Consider the following 21,655-nt stretch of genomic DNA (forward strand, 5'->3'; position numbering starts at 1 on the left):
ATGTGTTGAGCCCAAAATACAGAGGCTAGCATCTTGGGGAAAGGGTAGACATTGGGAGAAGAAGGAGCGGAAGGGGCTACAGAGAGCCCCAGTGGTGATGGTGGGGAGAACACAGCATCACAAACCTAGGGGCTCTTAGGGAGAGGTGTGACGGTTCTTACAGTCCTTAAGCTACAAGAAACAAAGATGTAATACAGCCAAATTTGCTGATGAGAAATCCATTGTAAATCTAAAGAAATTGGTTCGTTAGAACAGTCAAAATAGCAACCATATTTTAAAGTGTTCAGAATGGTTTTGGAGTAAGGAAGAAAAGGTAGTAAGCACAGTTTAAGTGATTTTCCCAAGGAGTAACTACGTGGATTTAGACTCCACATGGGCCCTTCCGAGCTCCCCACACCCCAGCACTCCAGGTTTCCAGTGCCTGGAGTGCGGACGAAATGGAGGGCTTGCATCAGGGGCTCTGTGCTCTCCCTCGTAGCCGTGACATCGTCATAAACTCTAGCAGTTAGGTTAGGGATGACTGGAGCTTCTCCTGCTTGCTCTAGAGAGACTCTGCCCTCATTAACAACCTCAATTAACAAATGGAGTTTGGCACGACAATGAAGTTCCTTGATTTAATGTTTCCTTCACACATAATTTAAATCTCAGAATCACAGACTTGGAAGGGGATCCAGAAACCATCCAGTTCATTTCCCTCCTCTGTGAAAAAATGATTATATGTACACACACACACACACACACACACACACACACACACCCCTTCTCCCATCCTTAGAAGCAGCAGCAACAGCTCTTAACCACTCTGGAGCCAAGACAGTGGGGATCGGCAATTCCATCATCGCTCAGTTAGGCATGCCCTAGGAAACCTTACCCTCTGCCTCTGCTATGGCCAGTGGCTTCCACGTCCTGTGTCTGTCTTGCCTTGGCAGCAATTGCATCTTTGTCAGTCCTTGACTTACACAAACAACATGATGGAGAGAAGCCAGCATCTGCCTTCAGACAACCGAGTGATTTGCAAGGAATTTTTTTTAGGGTCCCTCATTCTCCCCTGACTAGAACAAGGTTCTCAGTCTAACTTGCCCATGTGGAAATTTTATTGCTGACTCCTTTCCAACTTCCATGTTTGAGCTCAAAAGCCACCTCTAAGAGAGACCTTCCTTGATCACTTAAAGTCAGTATTCTCTTCTACCATAGTGATTTGTCACCACATCGTATTTTTTATGACCGTAGTAATAATCACTATTTTTTTACTTGTAAACATATTTATTGCCTGGTTCCCTATCAAATATATGCTCCCTGGAGGCCAGGACCATATCTGTCCTGCCTCAGTGTTTCCTCAGCGCCTAGCAAAGTTTGGAACATACAACAGTTAATTAATGGTCAGGTGTTGCTGCTTAACAAACCATCCCCAGATTCAGTGGTACACAACAGTGAGCCTTTGCTATCACGTTCACATGCCTGCAGGTCGGCTGGGACATGTCTGTTTCAGACTTTAGTCTGGTTGACTGTGGTACCTCTGTTTTTTGTATGTCTCTTTCTTCCGGGACCAGCAGGCTCTCTGGGGCGTGTTCTTCTCATGGTCTCTGCTTGAAACATGCTTAATAATATTCCACTTGCCAAAGCATGTCACACGACCAAACATAACATTAATGGAGCAGGGAGACATATAATCTTCTCAAGAAGGTTGGGAAAGAGATAAATAATTACCAAATAAGAAACTACCACAATACTCTATAAGTATCAATGATCGAATGAATGACTGCCCTCCCTAGATCAGTTGACTTTTCTGGCTAAACCACTTTCCAGTCATTACTGTTCTATGTCTCATCAGTATCAGTTCTGGAATTTCAGCCCACTGTATTCTATGATTTAGTGTGAAAAACCACCCCATCCTGCCCTCTTTGGATGGAAACTAGCTCAGGTTCTCTGCCTTTTTAACAGAGGTTAAAGCCTCCTTCAATTGCTCTTGACTCGCTCTACCTCCTCCCACCCCCTATTGCAGGCACAGGGAAGGCTTCATTCCTGCACATACAACTAGAAGGGATGGGACCAATTAGAAGAACCTACCATCTGGTGGTGTGGGATTTGCAGATTCAAAGCCAAGATTCCCACTGGGCCTGTTGAAGAGTTTGTGCACAATAGCTTGAGTGTCTGGCTAGAGTGGGAAATATGTTGGTCACTGGGAGAGAGAATAGGTTCCTGAGAATAACCAGATATTTTAGCCTGAACAGCCCCAGCATTCTGTCAAAGAGCGGCCTGAAGGGACAGCCCTCCAGCCACACCATGTGTGTGGACAGCGCTGCCTCAAACTGGTCCAGGAACACAGGCTTGCTCCTGGCTGGGCAGAGATGATGAAAAACCCATCGCAGCTTTGACTAGCTCATCAATCAATCTGGATTTCCAGCCTCTTGCCTGCACTGGCCTCTGATCTTCCCTTACCACCAGAATCCCATGTATGCTCCTAGCGTGTCGACCCTCGGTCTAGCTGCAGCCTCTCTGAATTTTCCCTTCTGAAGAGATGTGCCATGGGAGGATGTATGTAGGTTTTTTGGTGTTTTTTTTTTTTTTACCTACTTTACATTTGATCTCCTTTTTTATGGGTAATGGCATCCTGATTTCCTTGGGAGAACTGCTCTTCACCCATGCTCCGTGGGTCTAGTTCTGGTGGGGGATGGCAACCAACAACCCAGTTGACCCCTCACCACTCCAAGCTCTAAGAATGGTTCTGTGACTAGGCCTAGAACAACTGAAAGATGACATTATCCTGGTCATTGTGTCATGTTCAGAAATGAGCACGTGTCCTGAGTTCTATTCAGTGACGTCAAGCCCAGGACTTGAGTGGAACGGATGGGACTTTGGGGTGGGCAGGTGGAGGCTGGCTGTGTTGCAGTCTGACATGTGAGATCTGACATGTGACACGTACATGCCTGAGAGTAAAACCAAGTCAGAGGAAAGCTGAGCCTAGAAGTCCAGAGGGTGTCTCTCAGTCTTGATACCATTCAAGCACCTGAATCCAGCTGCACCTGAGGTAAAAACTCTCCAGTGAGTTGGGTTTCTGTCACTTGCCACCACAAGTTCTGAAGACCCACAGCCCCTTGTCCCTATAAACAATGATTTCTTAAGCCAAAGACTTTGTCTAGCCCACATAGTTAGTCCAGTCCCATGCACTGAGTCACAGGTGAGCAGGAACGCTTTCAAATTTAGTGTTGCTGCGTACTTGGGCCCAGGGTAAACCTAGCCTCTTTAAGACCACAGTTTCCCCCGATTCATTCATAGATAATGGCCGCCCTCACAGGAAAGCACTAAAGATTAATTAGTCACATTGTACTTATGGTGCATTCATGTTAATAGATAAGAAGTCTAGTTAATTATATTACCCCCATTTGCCTAGCATTTCTGATTTTTCAAAGCTCTTTCATATTAGTAATGGCATTTGCCTGTTCTAATACCCCTAAGAATCTGATATTATCACCCATATTATTCATCTAGACACTCAACTGGACAGAAAGACTTCTCAAGGTCATATAGCAAGTCAATGTCAAAGCTGACATTGAACAAATTATTTCAATTTCTGTATGCACTGATTATTCTATTTAATGTCATTGGAAATTATCTCACTGGGCTATAATGCTCTCAAAGTCAGAATAATAGATACAAATAATTAAGTTTTATTGGGATGATCATCATACAGTTGTTTTTAAGAAAAATTTTGGAAGTAAACTAAATATTCAATGAAAGGAGACAGATTAAATAAATTAGGGTACATATGTGCATTAGGCTTTTAGGAAGCCATTAAAATGAGTGTGTAATATTTAAAGTAACGTGTTATAATAAGTAAAAAATCATCTTTTAAGACAGTAATATTAATCTATTCTTAATTTCTAAATTGTTATCTTCAGAAAAAAGATGGGAAGTTTATCCTTAGTACAAAGATAAATTACACAAATGTTACTGTTTGATGTCATGTCTCCACAGCTTTCTCTCATCCCCTTATCACTTTTATACACAAAATAAAAATTATCTTCAGAAAGTTTATTTCCATCCTAGTGAGTCTGCGGAATGAACACGCAGAGACGGGCTTAACCATCGGGTGTCAATTTCATTAGCCTCCAGCTGCCTCATTAACCCCGATTTCGCCCACACCCTCTGAGACCTGGAGCTCCCACGACCTTGGGCTTCCTCACGCTCTCTGGACAGCAAGCTGCGACACACCCAGGTTACAAGAGCAGCAGGGGGTGGGAAGGTTTCCAGTAACTCAGGGCCCCGCACACCTTGACCGCAGCTGGTGCAGAGCAGCCAGGCCACTTGACAGTGCACGGGGCTGTGCGGTGACAGCAGTGAGCACCGCCCCGGAGGGGGCGGAGGGCTGCCGCCTCGGGAGGGAGACTGCAAGGCCCACGAGGGGGCGGGCAGACACAGCAGTCGGTGGAAGGGAGGAAGCCCTCCCGACCCGCAGGTGTCCGGAGATGGGACCAGAAACACGCACCACCACCCCGCTCCCCCTGAGAGCTCCGTTTCCCTCATCTGTGTAAACAGGAGACTGAGAGGACCGACCTACCTCGTGGCGTTGTACTGAGTGGAAAGTTGACTTGAAATTAACTGTCATTTCCTCCTTCTCATAATAACCACATGTCATTGATATAAATGTTACTTTCATTGGAAAAAAACATAGTTTCTGAAGAGGAGAAATGACTGGCACAGTCAGGCAAGTCAGCAATGGCCCAGCCAGGCCGTGAACCAGAAACCCTTTAGTCAGGAACTGGAGCCTTATTTCTTATCCAGGGCCCTTACTGACAATAGTCCACAAGGAGCTGGAACGAGCTCTTGGTTTGACTTACAACTAGTTGTCGCCCCCATCACTCTCCAGCGACTCGGCTGTAGCAGCCTTCCACTGGAATCTACACTGCAGCCTGCCGGAACTGTCGGAGCGCGCGATGCCGAGCCCCTGCCCCCTAAACAGCAGTGCCCCAGGCTTATTCTCATCACTGACGCCGATGCTGCATAATATACAGCTATGCGTTCGTTCTCTCATTCATTGACTTAGTCATTCAGCTAGCACCTCCGCACGCTGTGGTGGAGACTGAGGTGAGGCGCTAGAGAGACTGAGGCTGCTGCCCCCAAGTTGCTCGGTCCAGCTGGGCAGATGAGATAAGGGTCCAGGTAGGGAAAGTCCAGGACTACGTGGGACAGCTGCTAGGGGGAGGTACAAAGGGCCGAGGTGGCAGAGGAGGGTGTGAACGTGGAAAAGCAAGGAGGGCATAATGGAGGAGTGTCATAAGAGCTAGGACTGCCCAGAGGACAGAATTTCAACAGGGGACTGTGGGAGGAGCAGTTTGTAGGTCAAAGTGGAGGAAGTCAGCAGTGAGAATTTTAGGACCATTGAGTTGTCTGGTTTGACTAGAGACCAAGGCTCAGTGTAGTGTGGCCTTCTTTCCCTGTGGTTAACTAGGTGGGGGATCTCAGTGATTCCCTGCCTCCAAATACACGCTCACCGGATTTCCAGGCCTGGTGCTGGATCAGCCTCCGATCTCGGGAGCTCCAGCCTCCATGCGCTCCAGCCTCCACGAGCACCCCCGGGCACATCATGGAGCCACACACAACGGCTCACCCCTACAGCCGGTCATCAGCTCCCCCTTGCCCCCAGCGTCGTCCCCATCCCTCTGCCCATTGCCAGACTCCATCTCAAACCTGCAACAGGAGTAAAAGAGCAAAGGCCGTTGCTCCATTAGCAAAACGTCTCCAGGGAACGTGAGAGTGTCCGACTGCTCTGAATCATCTGATTCCTGGTGTGAAAGCAGAAACCCGAACATGCATGCTCTGCATGAAGCCCTCCAGTGGGGTGGTCACAGCTCTCGGTCGGAGGATCAGAGGCCTGAGAGGGCCCACCAGGCCTGGCCCTCGCCACCCTCTCCAGCCCCACACCCCCCTCATGTATTTTTCCCACCACCAGGCCTCTGCCCAGGAAGCTTCTAGAATACTCCTCCGGTTCTCAGCATCACATCACCAAAAGCCTTCAGTTCTCAGCTCGAACACCTACTCATTCCTCTGCCCAGAGCTTGTTCCTTTGTAATGTGCTTTCATTGGATCATGGCCCTTTCTTTTCCACCTTTATCACAACCTATAATGATAGACTCATTCGTGTAATTATTTGACTAATGGCATCCCTCACTAGCTAGTAAGCTCCAGGAGCACAGGGCTGTTTTCTGTTTTTGTTCACACGACTGAGCACTCCATAAATGTTCGGTGAATGCTGCGTGAATGCACCTGAGGCCCATGGTAGCGTTAATACCCCTGCATTTACAAAACTTGCCACTCGGTGGGGGGTGGGGGTTCAGAGCTTTCCTTAAATTCTCAATCTGTTTAGTGATCCTCCCTCTAACCAAAGGCTGGTACAAGATCATCTTATCTTAATTGTTTATCCCTAGAGTTTCCCAGGCACCCTCACCATGAAAATACAGCGCTAGAAGGATCTTGGAGATCATATGAGTTTCATTTTACAAATAAGCATCGGGTGGTAGTGGAGACATGCTTCTCCAGTGTAACGCATGAATACTTTTAAGAAGAGAGTCCAGCATTTGAACGAGCCCATGTCTTCAAATCCCGATCCAAAATACTTCTCACCACATCCAGCTAGGGTGCCTGTGTGTGTGTATATGTCTGTATGTGTCTGTGTGTATTCTATTTTCCAGTCTGTATCTTACCTGCCTTTCTAAATTCAATTCATATGTTCTCGTTTCATGAAACCTGGTCTGATTCCTCCCTCTGGAAGTTTTTCTTCCTTCCTCTGGATGTGTGTGTGTGTTGTGTGTGTGTGTTGTATGTGTGTGTGTGAGACAGAGAGACAGAGAGAGAGAGAAACTATTATATCTGTGTGGGCACCTATTCCTCTATAAGAACCTGAGCCCCTTAAGGGGAGAATCAATGCCTAATACATTTTATTTTCTGCAGTTCCTAGTGTAATGCCTTATAAAGGCAAATTGATTTTATCTCTTACTTCAACTTGAACTGATTTGCAATTTGTAGTAGCTGCCCAGAATGCTATGGTAAGAGGGAATTTAAAGCTACATGGAGAGTCAGTGGGAGCGCATTCTGTAATCAGCGCGTGCTGTCTGAGAGGGTATGGGACGGGCGGTGACGGTGCACATGCTCCAGAGAGGGCAATAAGAAAAGTGCTTTGAGTGAAGGAACAAGTATATGAATCTTAACAGTTTCCCAAAGGTCTCACGCTTTATCTTGAGCATTTGAGAGGAGAACAGTAATCTCTCCCATCTCAGCAGAAGTCCTCCAGCTAGTTAGAGGATGCAACGTTCACACACACTTTTCTGCACGCAAAAAGCTTGTGCTCATCAATATTATAGTAAGAACCAAGAGTCAACCGGAGGCCTGGTGCAGCCCTCATGTCTCGAGGTGGGGGCACAGGTGGAAATGGAGGAGCCGCAATCGGATTGTACCCTGAACCAGAGACATGCAGACAGACCCCTGAGAACTTGGTGTCGGTGTGGGAGACGAACTGGACTCTGCCTTCCCAAAACAAAGATGTGCTGAGGGGAGGGAAGAAGAAATATTGTGGGTTCACCCACTCAACACACCTTCCTCTCAGTGTATGGCCGAAACCTGCCCCGCCCCCCATGCCTGCCCTAGTCCCACCTACTCCAAGAAGCCCCTCTTGTCCACAGCCATGGAGCTTGTGCCGCAGAAGTCGTAGCTCTTAACCCCGAATCACGAACTTGACTCTGACACATCCGTGTGGGGCCCCTTCCTGCCATTGCACTATTTTGTGTGTGTGCACATAGCCATATGTCTTGAAAAGGTGAAAGCTCATTGAATTTAGGAGACCCCGAAGCTGGCTTCCAGTACTAGCTTAGGCTCTTCTTCATTGGGTAACAGGCAGAAGACAGTCTCTCTCTGTCTCAGGGGCATCATCTTGGAAATGGGGTCAATAACCATTGAATTTTGTTGTAAAACTTAAGTAAGACAACATATGTTGAAGCAGCTGGTACATAGTTGGTCATTAAAATGGGCTTTGCTTACCCCCCACCAGCCCTTCGTGCTTTTTATTGCTATACACAGACTAGTTTTTTGACAGCAAAAGTTTTACACACCTTTTGTGTCAACTACTCATTACAGAGATACTGTTAGAATGAAATAATGAAATGACAGATGCTGAAGGATGTGCATCAGGTGTAAGCACATGGGCTGGCTCACAGGCCTGGGCAAGCAGTGTCATCCTTTTACACCGGCCACTGTAAGCACAATAGGGAATGGTGAGGACTTCGGTAAACTCGAGTCTATGCCTTACACTCAAATAGGGCAGTGAGCCTCAGCTCCAGGCAGTAGAAGCTGAGCAGGAATGTGGGTCCAGGATTTCCTGATGTCCTCCATTTTCTTCAGAGAGACCAGAAATCTAGATTTTTATGCCACGTTTTGAAAAACACCATGTAGATCAAACAAAATAAGTCTGTGGGCTGTTAGCGTACAACTCTGAAACGATGAGGCAGCTCAGGCAAAAACTGAGAGGACATTTGTCTGTTGTCAGTGCCTGAAGTCTTGTTAGAATGCCCGTGGGTTTCCCGAGCAGGTCCACAACAGAAGGGGGCCCACGGTAACTAGGCATGTCGCCCCGCCCCCGATCGCCCCGTGGGCTCTCGGCATCTTTATGCTGCGTGATTCCCGCGCTCTCAGAGACAGCTGTTCCTTTGTGTTGGGGGAATAGCCTCCTGACACGTGTTCTCAGCAACACCAGACAGCAGTTTACATGGTCTTTCCGGACAGTGATTTATATTCTGATGGTAGAATTGACCTATAAACACGCAATGCAGGCAACACTGCTGGACAACTCAACTGGGGCTGAGGAAATCAATGCTTTCTGGAGCCAGTCAGGGAGAGAGCGTGAGAGAAGTGGGCCGGTTTAGAAGGAAGCCATCTCGGCTTCCTTCTAAAGGAAGGAGCTCCTTTAAGGTGCTCCTAATAAGGTGGATGCTCCCTGCTCCACCTTAGCCAGGCGGGGCCACAGGGGCCCCCGGGGCCTTGTGTTGCTGGATCTTCTGAAATTTCAAAGAGAGCTAAGGTATCCCAATTTTGCCATGAAATTTCCTGATTTCTGGCCTGTGAATGATCATTGGCTGACTCCTTCTGCAGTAACCTATAAATGGCAAGTGAGGGTCCTTGAAGGAAGTGCCTGCCCTAGGAGGTTGGAGCGGGGGAAACAGGTGAAGTGTCTTCTTGTCTTCTTTCCCTTTGCACATGCTGTTCCCTCTGCATGGAACACGCTTACCTCATCGCTCTCCAGCCCCTCACCTTGTCCTCCTGAAAAGCTTCTACTTATCACTGAAACTCAGTTCAACCACCACCCTCTGAGAGGCCAACTTACAAATTGCCACTGTAACACACACAACATTAAATTTTAATTTTCTGTTTGCAGGATGGTCAGCCTTACAAGGAATAAGGTTCTCCAGGGCAGGGAACATGTCTCCCTTTCATCTGCATTTCTAGTGCTTACCACCAGGCCTGGGCTTGGTTAAAGGCTCAGAAATGCTTGCTAAGGGAATAGAAGACTTTTTATATTAAAGAGTTTCCTTCTCAAAGTTGGATGCTCACACTAACAACGGCAGAATTCCCTTAGGGCCTGTTCTGGAATATTCTGATTTAGAAAGTCTGGAGTTCGCCCCTGAATCTTGCATTAAACAAGCTCCCTGGGTGAATATTAGGTGCACTGAAGTTGGAGGGCCTGTGCGCTAAGATATAACCCCCCACAAGGAAAGAGGCTGTGTCTTTGTTGGCCATTATATTCCTAACACCTGGCATGAAGTAGACATTTAGTGTGTATTTGCTGAATGGATGGATAAATGAATGAAATGGTAGGAATTAAATTGCATCCATGCTCCTCAGACTGCTGATAGAAAGCCCAATTAGTAGTCCATCTGTGCCTTTATTTATACTCACCATAAAGGCACCCAGATAAGCTGAATGTCAGCAGCTACCGTCTCTGTGGACAGCCTCCCCAGTGCCTGCCCCTGCGGGCTTGGAAGAGTGCTCAGAGGAGACCCCAAGGTACTGGGGTTGCTGATTCCATGTCTTTCTCCCTTCATGGTGGCAGACAAGGAGAGCAAGAAGTCTGAATGCAGAGAAAACGCAAAACTCTCATCTTGGCCAGTGGGATGGGCAGCCCCCCTCTTCCCTGTCTTCTGCACTCCCTACACCGTAGCCCACTCTTCCTGTGCAGCCCCCTGTTGCTGACAAGTCCTACAGGAAGAGCTCCTGTTACACTTCTCCCTTCCCTCCTCCACCCTCTGCTGGAGGGATAATGAATAGCAAAATGCACAAGAAAACATCAAATGATGGCAAAGATTATGAAAACACAAAGATTTGGTTATTTTCTGGAGGTAAGACTGGGGCAGTTAATTTCAAGTAACTACTTGTCTGGATTTAAAAAGCACCTGATATTAAATCTGAGTAAGATGCTTTACTTGTTTTTTTTTCCCCATAAATGATGAATTCATGTATCTTCCCTAAAACCTCTGTCCTCACTTTGACATTTTTCAGTGAATTCAAATTGGAACAGATGCACAGTTTTCCCAGACCAGTGGGTAACGTGAACATGGCCCCAGAAGGGTCCCAGCCTTGCGTGGAAGTTGACAGAGGATCTTCCAGGCAGGCTGGAAATCACTGTGCCACTATTACCACCCCAATTGCCTGGTACCCCCTCTGATCTTGGAGCTAAAGAGAAGAAATTAAAGGTCTAAGCACAAGATAACGTTATTGCTTCTCAGACAATCCCCTCAGCAATGTCCCCTAGTGGACTGTAAGCTATTTGAGAGTAAGGGCCTTTTATCATCTCTGTTTTTCCAATTTCCATTTTAGTTCACAGATTGAAAGAAAAAGCATTTAAAGAGTAACCAAATTCACAGGAACCTGTACACTGGTATATGGCAGGAATCAAGTTCAAGAACCCAGATCTATTCATTTCAAGTTCACTAACTGCACTGGGTAATATTTTCTGTATCATATTTCAATCTCCCCAAGAAATAGCCAAGAACTCTATTAGAGATCAAACCTTAGGTTGTTAAGGTAACAGTGCAGAACACCACCTTTCGCCTCAGAACCTTTCCTCCTATTTTTGTCTTTTTTTATCTTGTCCTGTCAGTCAACACCTTGACACTGGGACCGCAGTTAACATCTCTTTCCCACGCACTCTGCTGTACACAGTTCTCAGCAGGGCGAGTGCCAGCCGTTTATTCTTCCTGGTTCCTAAACAAGTAATCGTTCTGGAGTAAGGGGCCCTTTTGAGAGTGTGACAACAGCTACGGAGCCTCTCCCCAGGACATAGATTAGCATATTCGTATGAAGGCAAAAGATTGTGCATAATCTCAGGTGGTTTTTAGATCCTCACACCCAGATCTACCCAAATACCTTCCTCTAAGCCACATCAAAAGGAATGGGAGGTTGTCCGATAACCAAATGCCTCCTCAAGATTATTCTAGCTTTCCAAGGATATGGTTTCACAGAACTACAAGTCAACAGTTAGACTTCAGCTCTTTTTTTGGGGGGTAGTGAGTAACACAACAGACAAGCTTTTCAACCTCAGCATTACTAACCTACAGAATTGCCATTTCCTTCATTCAGCGGGTACTCCCGTGCAAAATCAAAGCTGCAGTTTGAATCCCTATAAGGTTTTCTTCTCAGGTGCTTTATCAGGCCACTGCCTTACAAGACCCAGAAAACTCCCTTTTGCTTCTTTAGTAATTTCAACATAATGGATCAGGTTACCATGGACCAAGAAGGAACAAGACCCCATTTACTTCCTGGGTGGCCTTAGGTGTGTCGCATAACCTGTTGCGGCCTTAGTTTCTTCATCTCTGAAAGGTAGCAGTGCTCTGCAGACTCCCGGGAGGATTGAATGAGTTAGCATGTGAAAAGCAGTTACAGCAGTATGCACAGGCCACAACATTATGCACAGGCCACAGCAGATGCTCACTAAACGCCAATGAATGTCACTATCATTGTTTATAAAATACTCGTACTTCCCGACACACAGTAAGCCCTCAATAAATGGAATTTGGTATAATTATGATTCTTGGAATTTGTACCTACATTATCTTATAAGTGGTTTTAGGGATATGGAGAATTCTGAATTCTCATTTTGAGACTTCAAAGCCTGTTCAGGTCAGATCACCGAGAGCCCACCGAGAGGAAATAAGGGAAAGAAATGAAGGCAACATAGTCGGTGACTTGTAACACCCACAGCCTAGCAGAAGTCACTAAATCCACAGTGGCACCCAAAACCTATGGTGCCAATTTAATGCAGTTTCGAATCTTAAATTGTTCTTGTTCATTCAGCTCACACTTCATGCCCTGGTATCCCACATGAGCTCAGTCCCCCGAGGGAATGTGTCTGCACTGATTAATTTTATGCTTTCATCTGTCATAAAATGGCAATCACGCAACCACACAGTTTCCTTTTTCAGTCCCAGTTGTCAGAAGAACTCAGCATGGTGTTTGTTGCCCACATTCGATAATGCATTCAATTCAGATGTCAGACATTCGTCTCCCCCCTCTCCTCCTTGAGCCCACCTCTGCTCTGCCTTATGCTCCAAGTTGGCCCTACGAAATGTATCTTAAGCAATCCATCACTTCAAAGCACTTGGAAATAATCAAGGCATTGATTTTTAAATACTTATTGATCATTTTCCAAAAGGGGAAACCAGACACACAACTTCTCACACACCGTTTTTTACGAAGCTACAGGGACGTTTTCTCCTTTTAACCTGTGGGCAGGAAAAGGCTTAAGCATTTTCAGCCATCCTCTCCAAGTCAGAGTCTTTGATTCTGTGTCTCTCAGAAGTTTCCTACGTGCAGAACTCTTTCAGCTGAACCAAAAACTTCAGCGAGGCAGAGGAGATGCAGTCAACACCAGGACCCACAGTGCTGGCATTTCAAGTTAGCCGACAGTGAAAAAGCAAACCCATTCTATGAAGCATTGCAGGGGCTAAAATGCCAACTGATGGAATCACTCAAAAGCCTCTGGACGTTTTTCTTGGAGGGCTTTCTCTTATGAAGACAAATGACACAACTCAAGTCATTTTTTGTAACACCATCACCTACCCACAGGCCCTCCTCTCATTGGTCGATCGCAGCGAGAAAGCTCAGAAATAGAAGCAGTTACTTACATCTATAGGTCATCTCAAAGCTGTCGCTGATGTTCACAATATCGATCTGGGGGAGGAGCTTTGGGGGCTCTGTGAGTTGTGACAAAGCGAATCTAAAAGCGGCATGTTCCTGTGACTGCTGGTTTGGGAATAATCCCCCTGTGAGAAAGAAAACGCAACATGACGTGTGGGCTAGAGACAGGTTCAGTTCCTCCCTGATCCGCCCCAGGAGGACCCTGTGCTTCTTCCCACGTCAGACTCACTGGCTGTGGCCTTTAGTGGTGGGGATGAGAGCGCAAACACATGTAACTGGATGCCGAGCCTTGAACTTTTGTTGGCGAGCTTTCATGGGACGAGGGCCTCTCACGCACCACTCACTCTGCCCAAACATTTGGTGGTTCACCCCTCCACTCTGCTCAGGTCAGAGGTAACAGGAGACGTCTGCCATTTCTCTTTCTCCTCCCTTTTGCAGACCATCTAGGCAGCCTAAGCTCTTGCATGCACATAAACCCTCGTTGTGCCTGATTTTTCCTGTATCGAACCCGTTTCCTGCCAGAGCCTGACAGAAGTACTGCGAATCAACCTGGCACAGTGCTATCAATGCCGGGCCCTGGGGCTTCTCTGGCACCGTAACCATTGGGTTTGACACTTCTGGCCGTTGATTTGCCAGGACCCACGTGCAATTTAACTATCCTGTCCCCTCTCAGGTTTGTTATTCATTTCCTCTGAAAACTCTTGGTTTCACGCCAGTAGTGTTTTGCTGCTTCTTTCACACTCGTGATCCCAGCTACCTGGGAATGACGTGTTACATAAGGGATGGCCCTGGTGTGTATTTGCATGCAGGGCGTTGGGTTTCAAAGGCCTGGGGGTCAGCATGTCGAGAGGGTGTGAACGTTCTTTTCTAGGAAAAGGAACAACACAGGTTCCTTTTGGGGACCTGTCTGTTGGGGCTCCAGGTCCAGGAAACAGGAGTACTTGGCTTACCTTTGTGTTTTCTGTGGACATGTAAATGAATTAAAATACATTCCTGTGAGTTAAAGTCAGCTCTTTCCAGAGGCTGCACTCGAGTGAATGTTTACACGGAAGTTTACCCCAGATCCCCCAGGAGTCACAGCCCCGACAGCATGCACTTCTAGCCTCTCAAAAAATGAGAACGCGTTTGTTTTTCAGAACCAGTCTTAGAGACCGTACAAGGAGAATCAAGTACTACCTGCTGGCAGTGATATTTTTAGCATTTTTCTACAATTTAATGTTTTAATCCATTATTTGAAAAACGAAACATTGGTTACATCAGCTGAACAAGCAGGCTGGAGCTGACTGTAATGAAAACCCTGCAGAGACACAGGAGCAAACGCATCGTGCACACCTCCGTGCGTTTGTCCCCACGGCAGTGTGCACAAACACACTTGGAGAAAGCAGTCCGCGTGTCTCCAGACAAACATTTCCAATCAGCAGACGACCAACATAACATAATGCTAAGTGCCAGCAGAAGCAATGCTACCCACAGGAGCAAGTGGTTTACACATGTTCATACGCCTCCATTTTAAAGACTAAAAACAAAAAACTCCTTCTGGATTCTTTTGCTCCGCCTCCCCTCCCCCGCCCCCTACACGAGATGACCACACCCCAAACACTTCCCAGCCCTCCACCTCCACCCATGCAATGAATGGAAGAGGGGGGATGGGGGTGGGGGGAGGCAGGCAGCTACAGGCTGTGCTTGCAGGGAAGTGCTTCCCTGGGGGCAGGAAGTTTTGTTTTGCGTGTAAGGCACTAACACGTATACACAGGCACACTTCAGAATGTCGCTTAACAGGTGTCAGGAAACAAAGCAAGTTTCTCTATGGCTATTCCAACCACCCTCAGAGCCAGCCCGCTGGAGAGGCCAAAAGTGACCAATACTGCAGCTCGTGCGTGCCCGACCAAATACCCCCTGCACCACATTCCCCCACAAGCACACACTCACATAATGAATGCAAGCGACCGGTGATGGGAACTTTTCCTAGTGGAGCTAGGTCCCTATCAGGGCAGAGAAAACAGAACCCAAACCAACCGAGACGCCTCCAGGCCAAGCAGCTTGCTTGGTTCCGGGTCACAGACAGCCCTGAGATGCCGGCCACATGGGATCCCCGAGCCCTTGTGGACATGCATTGTTAGGGGTGTGATTGTTCCTTTTTGTTACGCTTTCATCCATTATTATTAGGAGGAGCAATGTCTGTTGGCTGCCCCATCGATACAGGGAGGGTGGGGGTCCTTGTAGAAGCATGACGACCGGGAAGGGGAAATGGGGAACAAAAAGGCGTGCAGCATGTTGAAACCTGGCTCCAAGTTGAGAGGCTGGAGCCCAGGGCTGGGGAAAGCCGAGAGGAGAGGGGAGAGGAACGTGTGTAGATCCGTGTGCTTGTGTGCGTGAAAGAGGTAGGCAATGTCTGTGCCTGGAAAATCTAAGAGGAGGGGGCAATTGAGGGGACAGGCTGGGAAGTTCCAGGGTCCCAGGAGTGGGGACCAGCAGCCCAGCATGGCAGGCAGCAGAGAGCAGGCAGCTAGCAGGGTCCGGAGCAGGAGGAGAGCCCCCTGGACTTGGAGCGGGGGGGCCTTCAGGCATTATTTCAATGGCTGCAATAAACCCAGCACCTTTTACTCCTTCACCCCTCATTTTAGAGGGTCTCCTTAAAGAGACCTCCCCCCAGCAAGAAATCACTGTCACTCCTAGTGAAATATACATGTGCATATTTAAAACATAATCATACACATAAATACACACACCACATGTATTTATGTAAGTAAATGAAACCCGGCACCAACCACCAAGCAATGGAGTTAACTCCTTAAACACCCACCATTTCTCTCCTTGCTACAGCCTGATTATTTTTATTCCTCCAAAGCACTGGCTCCTCCATTTCACACGCTCATGCCTAGAGTGTGAGTGGTGTGTGTGGACCTGTGTGTGTTTGTGCGTGTGTGCACACTTCCCCTCTGCTTCCCGTCCGATCAAGAGAAGCCCCTTCCCCATGCTCTGGCCCAAGTCTTCCTCCCATTAGGCACCACAGCTTTCAATAGCCAAGCACAGCCCGTTGTAGTGGGGGTGGGGGACACAGACCGCCCCCCCACCAAAAAAACCTGGCCAGACCCAGAAACTCCCTCCCCAGGCTGCCCCTCTCACTCACCGATCTGGATATTGTTGGGGAAATTGGCACCTACTACCGCGCCTAGGAAACCGGTGCAGAAGAAGGCAAAAATGTGCTGCATATTCCTGTTTGCATTGGCGAAAAAGAAGCCCAGGTCCAATCATAGGTTTGGTGTTTCCCCCCTTCCCTTTATTCCTGTCTCTGTTGTGCCTTTTCTTTTCCTCCTGCAGTTCCTTGCCTGCTTGCTTGCTTGCTTGCTTCCTTCCTTCCTTCTGGGAGGTTTGTGCTTCCCTTGGAATCTGAGCACTTAAACTGCAGCGTTAACACCAACTGACAGCCAGATTAACTGAGCAGGGGAAGAGAAGCCGTCCTCATGCTAGCTGGAGCGCTTGCTCCCCTCTCCTCGCCTCGCCTCTCTTCTCCTCTCCTCTCGCAGCCTGCTTCGCTCTCCCTCCCTTGCTCTCGCTCCCTCGCTCTCCCCCTCACACTCACACAGGCAGCAAGCTGTGTGCTCATACCCACCGAGCCAGCTCAGAGTTCCACAGCTGCCCTCCTCTCCCTGTCACTCCCTGCCTCCTGTCCTCACCTTATCCTCCTTCCTGTGTGCCTGATGGGTGGGCGGGAGGGTGGCTGAGGGGGTGTGATGGAAGGAGCTTGGTCCTGAAAGGGACAACGCCACTGCCCGCTTCACCCGCCCTCCCCCACCCTCCTCAGCTCTCTGCCCCCTCCCCCAGCCCCCAGTCAGGCAGATGCTCCTGGGAATGTGGGTTCAGCTGGAAGTCAGTAGGTGGCAGGGGTCCCCGCAATAGTCCTCCATCCACCCGCTACTTGATCTAGGTCACTTTCTCTAGGAGTGCTCAGGCTGTGCTGGATATATCTCCTGCACTCCACTGGCCCAATTATTCCTACAACTAATTCCTGAGGGAAGACCCTAGAAATCCCTCCTAGGAGCTTGAAAAGAGAAAAATGATTTCCCTCCCTAATGGGAAGAATGACAGAAAGGCAAACCAGAGGGTCTGGGATGACTGGCAGATGCCTTGACAGGTGGTCCCTGCCTGCTTTTACAGGTGGAATTGGTGGTTTCTTAACTCCTAGGCCTTGAGAATGGGCCCCCTTCCCTGCTCCCCGCATTCCACAGGAGACTGTGGCATCAGAACGTGTGGGTGGACCATGCAGGCGAGCTGATACTTACACAGAGCAATTACATGAGTCATTTTGCAGGGGTTCTAGTGAGAGGACGCAGGATTCTCACTGTTATTCTGGGTGCTGGCCATTCCGGTGCACACCGGAACCCCACAGACCCTTCTGGACAGGGGTTCCCACTGGAATGACCCGCAGAGGGAATAACCGCGTTCCGGGAAAAGCGGGGGCTGCAAAGTGGCAGTCACCCTCAGTCACAGCACCTTACAGTTTCTGAAGCAACGGCACAGCGTTATCCCGCGGTCTCTGCACACCTGCGAAGTGGCCAGGGCCCTCACTGTACAGATGAAAAAAGTGTGGCTCCAGGGATTCAATCATAAAGACATACACCTACCAAGATGGAGTCTGGACCGTCAGCCCCAACGTATGGTCCAACCTACGAACTTGAATGTCCTGGGCATTACCAGTGGACCCACTCACTGTCTTGATCTGAACTCCCGCCTGACAGATGCTTACCCTGGAAAGAAAGGCTCACCTTTTCTCTGTTAAAAAGAGGGAGAATAGACCCGATTTGCTTGGCGCTTGACTAGGCCATTTTATCCAAAACTCGTCATGTCCCTCGCCAACGCTGCAAAATCTCACATGCTTGCAGGGCAGCTGTGAGGGATTTGCAAAACATATCAGACCATCTTTGCTGGAGCCCCTAAACTAGGAGCACATAGCGGTCAGATGCTTTTTAATTTCCTATACCCTCTCACATACATTAATTAACTCAAGCGATTTTTAATGCTGTTTATTTATTTGCCATGTGCCAGGTACCCTGCTAAGCAATGTGTAAGCATCATTTACTTGTGCAGTAAGGTTTGTGGAGGGTCATCTAATCCCCATTTTATAGTTAAAGAAACTTAGGGCTAACATTTACCCAAGTTTCTACTACTAACAAGGAGAAGAAGGGGAATTTGGACACAGGAAATTCTACCTGGCCCAAACTCCCAACCCTTAGTTCTCACAGCAGACAGCCCTGGGCGGAACCGTCCTGGAGGAGGGCAGACATCAGCGGTCAGCGCAGGACGGCGGGGGGACAGACCACCCGTATGGTCCCTGCTGACGGGAGAAGGCTGTGATATAAGGATGCCATTTTAGAATATAATCTCTCCACTTGCATTTTTTGTCTCTTACTATTTTGAATGGTACCTGGGGAATCTTTTAAGATCTCTGAGCTTTATGCCTGGTAATAATAATAATTAGGCTGTCACTGTAGGCTTCACACTTCTCTGTCACCTTTCAGAGGAAGAACACAAAGCCCTTTACAAGAATTAATTAGCAAAACCCCAACACCCACCCAGAGCAGGCAAGGCTTGTTTTGCTTACAGTGGGGGAGGGGGCTTAAGAGAGTCAAAAGCATGCATTTTCTGTGGTTATTATAAATCCTGTGGTCAGATGGATTTTCCTAGAATATAGCCCTATGCTATGGCCCTGCTCAGATATGGTCGGTGACTCCCCTTGGCCTATTAAATATATATAGTTGTTCAATGATTAAATAAACATGGAGGCTATACACTTCAAGCTGGGCATCCAGGTCTAAGTATGTTTAGGTTTGACTACTTATCTTCAAAATTGCCTTCAAATGTTTGTGGAGAACCAATTCTGTATCCTACAGGGTATCAGGAGCTGGAAAATATGGAAAGGCGTCAGATGCACTCTCCACCTCACGGCAGGTGAGCGTGGTAGAGGAGAAAGACTGATGAACCCAGTCATCCAGAGCAGACTGTGACACGTGCTCTAATAGAGATGTAAACACGACGCGGGGAAGCAAGGGAGGAAGCAGCCGATGCTCGATGCTCTGTCTGTGGGGACCCAGCAGGCTTCAGAAGAGCTGAGCCATGAAAGAGGAAGCCACAGGCAGAGAGTGAGAGCCCAGGAAAGAGATGCAAACCGGGGGAAGGGCGCCTGCAAGGACGGAGGCAGGAGAAGACGCCACATATGGTAGAGACTACGGGACAGGTTGGGGAACGTAAAACCCGGGAGCGGTCAGGGTCAGGATTTGAAAGCCACTGAGTTCCTGGCAGGCGATGGAGAGCCACAGGCTAGTATTTGGTATGATGATTCTGTGACTTGGGATGGTGTGAGGAAGAAGAGACTGACCTCAGCTCTACAGGCTAGGATGACACGCCGTTCTGATATCACCCTTCATTGGTTCACTGTGTTGTCACTCCTTAGAGCTTCCGGTCCTGTTCTCCATCCCCAGTACCCATCCTGGGAGGTTTGACTGTTCACAGGCTGTTGTGACTGATGGCAACAGATAGATGGCACCTCGTGATTTCCACAGCATTGGTACACCCGTTGTTCCATTCTCCCAAAAACCTCACCAGGGCAGGAAGTAGACCCTGTTGTACACATCAGTGAGAGTCAGAGTGGTGGGTGGTTAGCTTAAGAAGATGGTTCCCTACGGGTGACGAACCCCGCCCCAGCCAGGGGATATTTGGCGATGTCCGCAGACATTTTTGGTTCTCACACCTGGGGAGGTGTTGCTGGCACCCAGTGGGTAGAGGCTGGGAATGCCACTCAACATCCTGCAATACACGGGCCAGCCCCCGCCACAGAGAATTATCTCGTCCACAGTACCCATAGTGCTGCGGTCCAAACACCTTTCTTAAAAGCACATAGCAAGTGGCCCACTGGGCAGTAGGTACCAGGGCTCCTCTCCGCTGTATTACATTGAAGAAAAATTAGGTTCATCTTCTTTCAAGACTTTTTGCATTTTAAAACGGTATTCCTGAAGGTGGTGTTCCTTCAAGTCCAAATGAGTGGGCGTTGTGGAGGGACCCAGGCAGTGGACAGGCCAGAGGAAGAGCCCTCCTCACTGTGCCCAGAGACAGCGTGGCGCCCGCTCCTACGCTCGTTTGGGACCTGTCCCAGTCCGTGTTTTCGGCATGCTTTAAGTTCCATTGCCATGTAGCCAAAACAGTCTAAGATACACTTATTTGGCTTGGGTTTTATATAGCAAATCAAGGAGAATGGTGTTGGGCAGGGATCTCGAATTCGGATGCCCCCTTGGGCCAAGCAGAGAAATGAGTGAAGCGAGCCGAGTTAGAGACAGGGCAGCGAGGATGAAGAGAACTAGAAGGCAGGCGCTCTGTCTGAAGGTGGGGTGCAAGGCCTCAGTGGCAGCTGGGAGCCCTAGCGCAGTCAGATCCTCTGGTTTATTTTTCAAGAGAAAGCAGAAATATGGATTTTTATTTTTATTTTTAAAATATTAAGAGTACCTTCATTACAATGGTCAGAAAAAAATAGAAGGGATTATCCCTGGGCTTGATCTGGCCCACAGGCCACAGAGTGCCAGTTCTGGCTCCATAAAAGGCTAGACACAGGGTCCAACCCCTGCCCCAGTATCATCTTGGGGGAAAGGCCCATTTTGTGTCTGGGCCTCAGTTTCCTCATCCGTAAAATGATGAGACTAGATTAGGTGATGGCGACACACAGTTCTGGCTCTGACACTTGGTGAGTCCATTTGGTGGCTCAGACCTGGGCCAGGAGGGAAAAGGACAAGGGGTCAGGCCCCAGAGACCCGTGCTTTCTGCCGCCTGTTACCTGCGGCGGTGGCATCGGCAGGCAGGTTCCTTCCCCTCCCTGGGCCCCCAGGTCCCATCTGCAAATCCCGGGGGTTGTACCGAGGTCTCTTCAGGCTTGAACATTTCAGTTTCTGGCGTGAAACAATTCAAGGGGGAGGGGAAGCCATCAAATTGATGATCTGAGAACAGATCTCTGACAGCTAACAAGTTGGCAAAAAAAAAAAAAAACAACCCCACAAAACTCAATCAGAGAGGGTGCCTCTGTGGCTGTGGAAAGGCCCTGTTTTAAAAGATGTAGAAAAAAATAATAACAATTTTTCATGTTTTTAGTCCAATCCCGGTAGAAGGCTCCCAAAATACTCCACAGGCTGTGTGTGGTGAGGACACTGCCCAAGACAATGTAATTACCCACCCTGGAGGTCTGCCAGATTTCACAGCTTTGTCTATCCTTTCTTCTTCTTCCTCTTCTTCCAGCCTTACCCCGCCCTTCTCACAAGAATGACAGCACTTTCATAAGCCCTCAGCATCACTAGGTAATTAGGGAGCAGTGCAAGTTCTGGAAAACACCCTGGGGCAGGATCAATGCCTGGAAAAAAAAAGGCTATTTCAGGGGGAACTCCTACATGGCACCATCATTTTAGGTAGAAACTGGAGGCACTGACTGCTCCTCCAA

General features: G+C 48.2%; 1 protein-coding gene across 5 annotated transcripts in view; it reads right to left on the reverse strand.

The window, feature by feature from the left end:
* The window catches only part of GRIA1 (glutamate ionotropic receptor AMPA type subunit 1), a 274,574-nt gene extending 257,701 nt beyond the window's left edge, over positions 1–16,873 (reverse strand). The window contains exons 1-2 of one of the 5 annotated variants that reach the window (XM_045825118.1): positions 16,310–16,738; positions 13,167–13,304 (exon numbers count right to left, since the gene is read on the reverse strand). In XM_045825118.1, the coding sequence (XP_045681074.1) occupies positions 13,167–13,304; positions 16,310–16,391 (220 nt within the window). In that variant the 5' untranslated portion in view covers positions 16,392–16,738. Of the gene's footprint in view, positions 1–13,166; positions 13,305–13,408; positions 13,452–16,309; positions 16,739–16,792; positions 16,811–16,856 lie in introns of those variants that run through there. The other 4 variants (XM_045825109.1, XM_045825126.1, XM_045825124.1 and 1 more) reach the window with 4 other exon arrangements.
* Between the last annotated feature and the right edge of the window lie 4,782 nt (positions 16,874–21,655).

Source organism: Phyllostomus hastatus, unplaced genomic scaffold (assembly GCF_019186645.2).
Source record: "Phyllostomus hastatus isolate PE091 unplaced genomic scaffold, TTU_PhHast_1.1 phas_contig_150, whole genome shotgun sequence".
Classification (NCBI taxonomy): Eukaryota; Metazoa; Chordata; class Mammalia; order Chiroptera; family Phyllostomidae; genus Phyllostomus; species Phyllostomus hastatus.